Genomic DNA, 9,328 nt, shown 5'->3' on the forward strand with positions numbered 1-9,328 from the left:
GTTCAAAGCCAGCCCGGGCAGGAGAGACCGTGAGACTCCTATCTCCAGTAAACCACCAGAAAACTGGAAGTGGCGCTGTAGCTCAAGTGGTAGAGTGCTCGCCTTGAGCTGAAGAGCTGAGGGACAACGCCCAGGCCCAGAGTTCAAGCCCCACAACCGACAAAAAACAAAAAAACAAAAAAAAAAAGAAAAAAGGCAGGAAGGATTTAGAGCGGTAAAATTGAACTCTTCTTATGTTAGATTCTAATAAGGAGGTTTTATTTCAGGTCTTTGTAGGTAAAATACCAAGAGATTTATATGAGGATGAGTTGGTGCCCCTTTTTGAGAAGGCTGGTCCCATTTGGGATTTACGACTCATGATGGATCCACTGTCTGGGCAGAACAGAGGATATGCATTCATCACCTTCTGTGGCAAGGAAGCTGCCCAGGAAGCTGTTAAACTGGTAAGTGAGCAAAAAATGCCCACTCTCCAGAAAATTACTGTTTGAGAGAATATTCCTCAGTTTAGAAGTATTTACAGTTAACACTGTTACTTTGAAATGTTTTTGTATTGACTGTGTATGTAATCTTTTATTTTTTTCTATGAAAGTTAAAATAAAAAAAGACAAAACCACAAGAAATACTTACATTAGGGGCTGGGAAGGTGGCTCAGTGGTAGTAGAGCGCTTGCCTGGCATGCATGAGGCCCTGGGTTCGATTCCTCAGCACCACATGGGCAACAAAGAAAAAATCGAAGTGACGCTGTGGCTCAAGTAGTAGAATGCTAGCCTTGAGCTGAAGAGCTGAGGGACAGCGTCCAGGCCCAGAGTTCAGGCCCCACAGCCAAAAAAAAAAAAAAAGAGAAAAGAAATACTTACATTAAGTCTTCATAATTCTAAAAACTTATCTAATAGATTGATTGGTATCAAAAGATTCATTAAAGTATTTGGCATTGGCAGTTTTTGCTTTGGTTCCCTTTAGACAAAAGTAATGTCATTTCTTCAGTTAAACTACGGTGAAGGTGAGATGGGCTCTGGAGAACATAACTAGATAACAACTGTCTGGACTCAGCTCAGGACATGCTTGTGAATTTGTTTTATTTTTGTCACAACCTAATTGTAGGGTGTGTTTTTATTCTTTTTATTTCCACGCTGTTCTTATCTTATCATTCTTTATGTATTCTTTGTATATTGTTCATACTAAGGACCCTGAATAATCAGTCTTGGCTATCTTTAAAACAATTCTCTGGTGGCTAGGAAGGTGACTCAGTGGTAGAGTACTTGCCTCACATGCATGAGGCCCTGGGTTTGATGCCTCAGCACCACATAAACAGAAAAAGACACAAATGGTGCTGTGGCTTAAGTGGTAGAGTACTAGCCTTGAGCTGAAGAGCTGAGGGACAGTGCCCAGGCCGAGTTCAGGCCCCACGACCAACAAAAAAAAAAATAAAACAATTCTCTTAGAGGTTAAATAAAATATTGAAATAAGATATTTGAAATAAGATTTTCTAGTATATTTCTAAGTTGAAAAACTGAATCATTTTTATATGGAGGAGCAGTAAATGTTAACAAAAAACAAAGAAGAGACTGTAACAGTGAGGTTAAAACTATACATTTGTATTATGGCAAGCATGAGAGAACTTAGTTCAGCAAGTAGTTGGCCTTAAAACTATGGTATTTTTTAGACTAAGATCAATTGTCCTCAGTTTGGGGGGGCTTGGGGGTCTCTGGTTCTTTTCTTCTTTACAGTGTGACAGCTATGAAATTCGCCCTGGTAAACACCTTGGAGTATGCATTTCTGTGGCAAACAACAGACTTTTCGTTGGATCCATTCCAAAGAATAAGACTAAAGAAAACATCCTGGAAGAATTCAGTAAAGTCACAGGTAAAACAAAAATGTATTTAGAAATTAGTTTTGGAAAATTTGTTATTTGTAAATAATTTATGAATGTTTAAAAAAGATATATTAGTTAAACTAAAAGACTGGATGTTTGCTTTCTTTATGATTACTTGGGCTTAGCCACCTCCCTTGATTTTATGGAATTTTTCCTTCTTTGTTGGTGTCTCTTTGTTCAACAGTCCTTGGGAAGGCTTTCCCCCTCATATCCACTCTACTTTAGATCAAGGAGATGATAGTTCCTCCTTTCTACCTATTGACTTGTCTGCATAATTTTTTTTTTTTTTTGGTCGGTTGTGGGGCTTGAACGCTGAACCTTGGCGCTGTTCCTGCGCTCTTCAGCTCAAGGTGAGCACTCTACCACTTGAGCCACAGTGCCACTTCTGATTTTCTGGTGGTTAATAAGAGTCTCACAGATTTTCTTGCTCAGGCTGGCTTTGAACTGCATTCTTCAGATTTCAGCCTCCTGAGTAGCTAGGATTATAGGTGTGAGCCACTGGCACCCAGCTAGATAACTTTTTATATTATAAATCCATGGAATTAATTTTATATTGTAGTTCTTTATACTTTAATATATAACAAGCAATTCAATAAAACCTTAACCTTATTTTCATTTATTTATTTATTTATTTATTGTCGGTCGTGGGGCTTGAACTCTGGGCCTGAGCGCTGTCCCTCAGCTCTTCAGCTCAAGGCTAGTGCTCTACCACTTGAGCTACAGCACCACTTCCCCTTATTTTCATTTATTACACACTATTTTGTTTCCCTTTTTTTTTTTTCTTTTTTGTTGTTGTTGTTTTCTGTTTCTTGTCCTGGGGCTTGAACTCAGGTTCTGAGTATTTTTGTCAAGGCTAGCGCTCTGTCACTTGAGTCACAGCTCTACTTTTGGCTTTTTGGTGATTAATTGGAGATAAGCATCTTATGGACTTTCCTGCCTTGGCTGGTTTTGAATTGTGATCCTTATATCTCAGCCTTCTGAATAGCTGGAATTATAGGTATGAGCCACCAGCACCCAACTTCAATTTTCAAATAGTGATTGATATTGACTAATCTTATGAATGACATGAAAAACAGTTTTAGACACTGCCTCTCCATATTAAAAACAACATTTCTTTCTTTACCTTTTTGTCATCTAGACATACTATCCTCTCTCTTTCTTTGAAACTGTCATCTATTGTTCTTGTTTCAGCCTTTCTTTAATCTGAAGATATCTTCAGGTTCACATTCTTGCTCAATTGATATTCTTAGTACTGTGAACATCTCTGTGGATGACCAAAGTACTGTTCTAAACTCTGCTTCTACGATAGCTCATCTTCCGTTCTTTGCTTCAGCTAGATCAGGTCAGCAGAAATTGTACCTACTCTCAAACCTTGGCTTCTGATGACTTTATAGCTACCATACCCTGTATTGGTGCTGGGTCAGTTGCCCATTCTACCAGTTCTCTGATTCCTCATTTTTTATTGTTTACCAGCTTTTTTCTGGCATGTGTACACGCACATATGCAGGTATTTATTCAGGTGTCTTTTAAAAATGGCATCATGCTATGAATTGTGAATAAGATAGCCTTTCTCTACCTTCATAGAGCCTAAATTCTGGTAAAGGAATTCAGACCAATTAAAAAAAATATATTGTGGTAAAAAAAACTCTGAAAGGGGAAATAAAAATATTATACCTGTTTCTGGGCTGAGAAGGTAGCTCAGCGGTAGAGTGCTTGCCTCACATGCATGAGGCTCTGGGTTCAGTTCCTCAGCACCACATAAACAGAAAAGGCTGGAAGTGACACTGTGGCTCAAATGCTACAGCGCTAGCCTTGAGCCGAAGAGCTGAGGGATAGCACCCAGGCCTAGAGTTCAAACCCCATGACTGACCAAAAAAAATAAAAAAATATATAACATATATATTGTGTAAATATACATATATATACATATATGTGTATATATACATATATACATACATATGTGTGTATATATATCTATATATATAGATACCTATATCTATATATGTATATAAAATCCTTGTTTCTTTCCACAGTTGAAAAGACTGTTCGGATAGGTGACTTTTTTTGGTCAGTCTTGGGGCTTGAAATCAGGGCCTGAGTACCATCCCTGAATTTCTTTTGCTCAAGGCTAGCACTGTACCAACTTGAGCCATAGCACCATTTCTGGCTTTCTCTGTTTATGAGATAATGAGGTATCGAACCCAGGGCTTCATGCATGCTAGGCAAGCACTCTACCACTAAGCCACATTCCCAGCCCAATGTGACATTTTAAGAGGTGAAGGATAAGGTGGATATAACATACAAAGAGCAAAGCAAGTGTATTCCAAGGCAAGTCTCCAAGGCAAGAAAGAACTTGATATATTAAAGAAACTGAGAACAGGCCAGTGTTAGAAGATACAGTTGGGAATATACTTTATTTATTTTTATTTGCCAGTCCTGGGGCTTGAACTCAGGGTCTGGGCACTGTCCCTGAGCTTCTTTGGCTTGTAAGGTTTTTGATGGTGCTTTCATAAATTTTGAGATCATGTAATAGCAAACTCTGTAAAAACAATGTAGAATGTAAAGTATCTTAATTGTCTACAAGGTAATTAGTACTTCATTTTGAAGATTCTTCTATTTTATACTCATTGGCAAGTGGATTTAGATCTGCCTAATCACTGGATGTGTGGTGGATGCTTTTGGCTTATATATCTGGCTGTTGGTTTAACAGAGGGTTTGGTGGACGTTATTCTCTATCATCAACCCGATGACAAAAAGAAGAATCGGGGATTCTGCTTCCTTGAATATGAAGATCACAAGTCAGCAGCACAAGCCAGACGCCGGTTGATGAGTGGAAAAGTAAAAGTATGGGGAAATGTAGTTACAGTTGAATGGGCTGACCCTGTGGAAGAACCAGATCCAGAAGTCATGGCTAAGGTAAATGCAGTTGTTTGGGTAGGGGTAGGTAGGTTACCTGTCATTTCAATTTTGTTCTCAGAACAAATTTCAAGCCAGATGCTGTTAGCTCACACCTGTAATCTTAGCTACCAGGAGGTTGAGATCTGAGAACTGTGGTTCAAAGCCAGTCTGGGCAGGAAAGTCCATGAGACTCTTTTTATCTCCAACTAACTACCAAAAATTTGGAAGTAGAGCTGTGGCAGACTGGTAGAGTGCTTGCCTTAAGCACAAAAGTTCAAGGACAGTGATCCCAGAGTTAAAGCCCCAGGACTGGCAACAAAAAGAACAAAAGAAAAGGATGAGCTGGCTCTTTCTTAGCTACTCAGAAGGCTGAGATCTGAGGATTGCGATTCAAAGCCAGCCAGGGCAGGAAGGTCCTTGAGACACTTATCTTCTATAAACTGCTTAGTCTGGATGGGAAAGTTCTTGTGTTAACCACCTAAAAATCAGAAATGGAGCTGTGGCTTAAAGTGGTAGAGTGCTAACCTTGAACAAAAAAGCTCAGGTTCAAGTTCCATGATAAATACAAATTGTAGTCCTTGATTATATTTCCTTAGACAAGGAACTGACTTAACATGGAAAGAAATAACTTGTCTTGATGTTTAGGAATTTTCACTACCCATCTTTTCCTGAAAATTAAATGTAAAGGAACTAAACTTAAATTGCTTTACTTAAGTATTTCATGAACATATCTAGTGGTAGGTACCCATAAGGGATCCAGAGATTTCTCTCTCCCTCTCTCCCTCTGCCCTCTCTCCCCCCCTCTCTTTTTTCCCTTCTCTTTCTCCCCACCTCCCTCTCCCCCCTCCCTCCCGGCCCCCACCCCCTTCCCTCTCCCTCCCACCCTCCCTCTCTTCCTCCCTCTTCCCTCTCTCCCTATTTCCTTCTTTTTAAGACAGGATCTTACTATGTAGACCAGGTTAGCTTCAGACTTGGCAGTCCTCTTGGCTTAGCTGCCCAAGTGCCTGGGTTTCAGTGTTGCAGTTCATTGAAAATTCTTCGCCAAGTTGGGGGTAGTTTTATAGTCATTCAAAACTTAAGGGGAGGAAGTGGCACTGTGGCTCAAGTGGTAGAGCGCTAGCCTTGAGCTGAAGAGCTGAGAGACAGTGCCCAGGCCCAGAGTTCAAGCCCCACGACCGACCAAAAAAGAAAGAAAAAAAGAAATAAAAACCTAAGGGGCTTTGGAGATTTAGCTCAGTGGAAGAGCAAGAGCACTTCCCTGGCAAGTACAAGGCCCCGAATTAGGTCCTCAGCTCTGGAAAAATAAAAAAACCCTAACAACCTAAGGACTTAAATGTATCTTTTCTTTGTATTTTTCTTTTTTTCTTTTTTGTTGTGCTAGAATTTGAAATCAGGTTTCATTGTTAGGCAAATGCTTGAACCATACCTTCAATTCTCTCTTAAGTATCTTAATTAAAGAGATTCTTTGCTATTGAACATTTTGTTTGCTTGTTTATTATTTGATGATGCTAGAGTTTGTGCTTGCCACATTGGTGCTTTATCACTTGAACTATGCCCCCCACTTTAGTTACTTTTCAAATAGGGTCTCCAGTTCATGTCTGAACTAGTCTAGAACACAGTCCTATTTAGATAGTCTGAGGTAGCTGGCATGGACCACCAACCACATCAACCTTTTTGCCCTGGCTGGCTTCAAATTCTGATCCTCCCAATCTCAGCCTTCCATGTAGCTAGGATTACAAGTTTGAACCATTATGCTAAGCTTAAATTTTTTGATTTTTTTTTTGTAGTGTTGGGGATCAAAACTCAGAGTCTTCCAGATACTAGGCAAGTACTATACCACTGAGCTGCATCCCCCGTCCTCTACTGAACTTTTTTTTTTTTTTCTATTTTTTTGTTGTTAGTCATGGGGCTTGAATTCTGGGCTGGGCGCTGCCCCTGAGCTCTTGCTCAAAGCTAGTGCTCTACCACTTCAAGCTGCAGTGCTATTTCCAGTTTTCTGCTTGTTAATTGGAGATAAGAGTCTCATGAACTTTTTCTGCCCAGGCTGGCTTTGAACTGTGATCCTCAGATCTTCACCTCTTGAGTAGCTAGGATTACAGGCATGAGTCTCCAGCACCTGGCTTGAACTTTTTCTTTTCTTAGGAATATTAGGAATAGTGCTATATTCCCCTCTGTAGGAGGTCTTTCTTACTGTTGACAAATAGCATATGATCAAACTTCTGTCTTCTGTTAGTTTGTTAATAAATGCTATCTCAGTGCTTTTATGGTTAGCTTTTCACTATGTATGTATTTTTTTTTTTCTGTGAAAAGTCATAGGGCTTTAACTCAGGGTTCCTTGAGTTATTTTGCTCAAGGCTACTGTCTAACATTTGAGCCACAGCTCCACTTGGTGGTTAATTGGAGATAAAGATCTCATGAACTTTCATTCCCAGGCTGACTTAGAATTGCAGTTCTCAGGTCTCAGCCTCCTCAGTGGCTAGGATTAAAGGGGTGAGCCACTGGCACCCAGCCATTTTAATATTTAATATGTTTGAAGAACCATATGCATTTCTTTGTATGTACCATGTATTCATAAATATCATCTACTTTTCTATTCATTTATTGAACTTTTTCTTATTTATGGTGCTCTGATGCAAAAAAGTATTTCTTTTGTATTGTAAGTTGCAAATATTTTTTCATATTTGTGATTTGACTGCTTGTATTTTTTTGCCATTTGGAAGCTGATTTCAATAGTTGAATGTATCACTCATGATTTTTTTACAGTTTTTAGAATTTAAGTCATAAGGCTATTCTATTCCAACTTATATAAAAGGATGACCCTGTTCTAATATTTTCATAATTTCCTCACTTATTCAAAATTTTGATCTATTTGACCAAGTTTATCTTGATATATATTGTGAACTATGAACCAACTTTCATTTTTTTTCCTCAGTGGTGCTACAATTCAATGATTTTATGTTTTACAATTGCTTATATCTAGTAGGATTAGTCTCTAGATTTTCTCTCCCCTGATAGTTTTACAATTATTTATTATTATTGTTATTATTATTATTGCCAGTCCTGGGGCTTGATGAACTCGGGGCCTGGATACTTTTCCTGAGCTTCTTTATGCTCAAGGCTAGCTCTCTACCACTTGAGCCACAGTGACACTTCTGGCCTTTTCTGTTTGTGTGGTACTGAGGAATCAAACCCAGGGCTTCATGCATGCTAGGCAAGCACTCTACCAGTAAGCCACATTCCCAGTCTTAGATTATTTTTTCAATGTATTCTGGAAAGTTATAGTAGGGAAAAATAAACCCTTGTCTGAGGGTGAACCTAGGGATTATGTTAAATTTGTGAATTAACTTAGTAATAATATATATGGGTTCCTTGAATATTGTTTGTAATATTAAGTGTTTTAGTGATGAATAAAGAATTTAGGAACCAACCATTTATATAAACTTAAAAATATATTGGTAAACAAATATTAGAATTGCTTTCTTTCTTGACAGTCTTGTACATTCTGTGAAAACACTTTTAGCACTCAATGCTTTAGAAAAGAAAAGCCTATATGCCATGAAGACAGGAAGAAATATTTTTAAGACTTCAGCTAAAATTAAGTAGCCAATGCCAATTTTGTATCTTTGTTGCTATTATTAGGTGAAAGTTTTATTTGTGAGAAACTTGGCTACTACAGTGACAGAAGAAATATTGGAAAAATCATTTTCTGAATTTGGAAAACTTGAAAGAGTAAAGAAGTTGAAAGATTATGCATTTGTCCATTTTGAAGACAGAGGAGCTGCTGTTAAGGTAGAAGTTGTGAGATTTTTCTTGTTATTTTACTTTTGTTGTTGAAACTATAAACACGCAAGTGACTTTAAAAACAAAAGCGATTTTTAACTTTTTTGTTGTATGGTGCTAAGGATGGAATTTAGGGCCTCACTTATACCAGATAAGCATTCTACCCCTGAGGTACACCTGACACCTGGGTTTTAGCTGTGAAACTTTCTCTTAACCATGTTTATAAAGTGGTAGTATAACAGGTAAGATTCCAGAGACAGATTATTACTGAGTTTGTGATCTCAGTTAAAGTCTTTGTTGTTTTTGTAACCCTAAGGTGTGATAACATGATGCCTTGGAAGTATTTAATGATAATATAATTACTGTAAATGCTAAACAGGTACAAATATTTTATTCCTACTATGTTTACCTGAGTACTGTGGACCTGTGAAAGTGAGAAGTGTACATGACTTGCCATACAGTATAGAATTTTTTTTTTTTTTTGGGTCCCATCATGGGTCCTGAACTCTGGGCTTGGGCGCTTGTCCTTCAGCTCTTCAGCTCAAGGCTAGCGCTCTACCACTTGAGCCACAGCGCCATTTCCGGCTTTTTTCTTTTTTCTTTTTTTTTTTTGGGGGGTCCGGTCGTGGGGCCTGAACTCTGGGCCTGGGGGCTGTCCCTCAGCTCCTCAGCTCAAGGCTAGCGCTCTACCACTTAAGCTACAGCGCAACTTCCAGCTTTTTTCTTTTTTCTTATGTGGTGCTGAGGAATCGAACCCAGGGCCTCAGGCATGCAAGG

The 9,328-nt window shown here is 38.7% G+C and overlaps 1 protein-coding gene across 5 annotated transcripts in view; it reads left to right on the forward strand.

Annotated features, from left to right (window-relative positions):
* Hnrnpr (heterogeneous nuclear ribonucleoprotein R) overlaps positions 1-9,328 on the forward strand; it is a 40,061-nt gene that overhangs the window by 27,255 nt on the left and 3,478 nt on the right. For 3 of the 5 annotated variants that reach the window (XM_013034314.1, XM_013034317.1, XM_013034327.1), the window contains 4 exons: positions 267-443; positions 1,728-1,863; positions 4,584-4,789; positions 8,411-8,560. In XM_013034314.1, the coding sequence (XP_012889768.1) occupies positions 267-443; positions 1,728-1,863; positions 4,584-4,789; positions 8,411-8,560 (669 nt within the window). Of the gene's footprint in view, positions 1-266; positions 444-1,727; positions 1,864-4,574; positions 4,790-8,410; positions 8,561-9,328 lie in introns of all 5 variants that reach the window. The other 2 variants (XM_013034324.1, XM_013034309.1) reach the window with 1 other exon arrangement.

This window comes from Dipodomys ordii, unplaced genomic scaffold (assembly GCF_000151885.1).
Source record: "Dipodomys ordii isolate 6190 unplaced genomic scaffold, Dord_2.0 Scaffold6, whole genome shotgun sequence".
Taxonomy (NCBI): Eukaryota; Metazoa; Chordata; class Mammalia; order Rodentia; family Heteromyidae; genus Dipodomys; species Dipodomys ordii.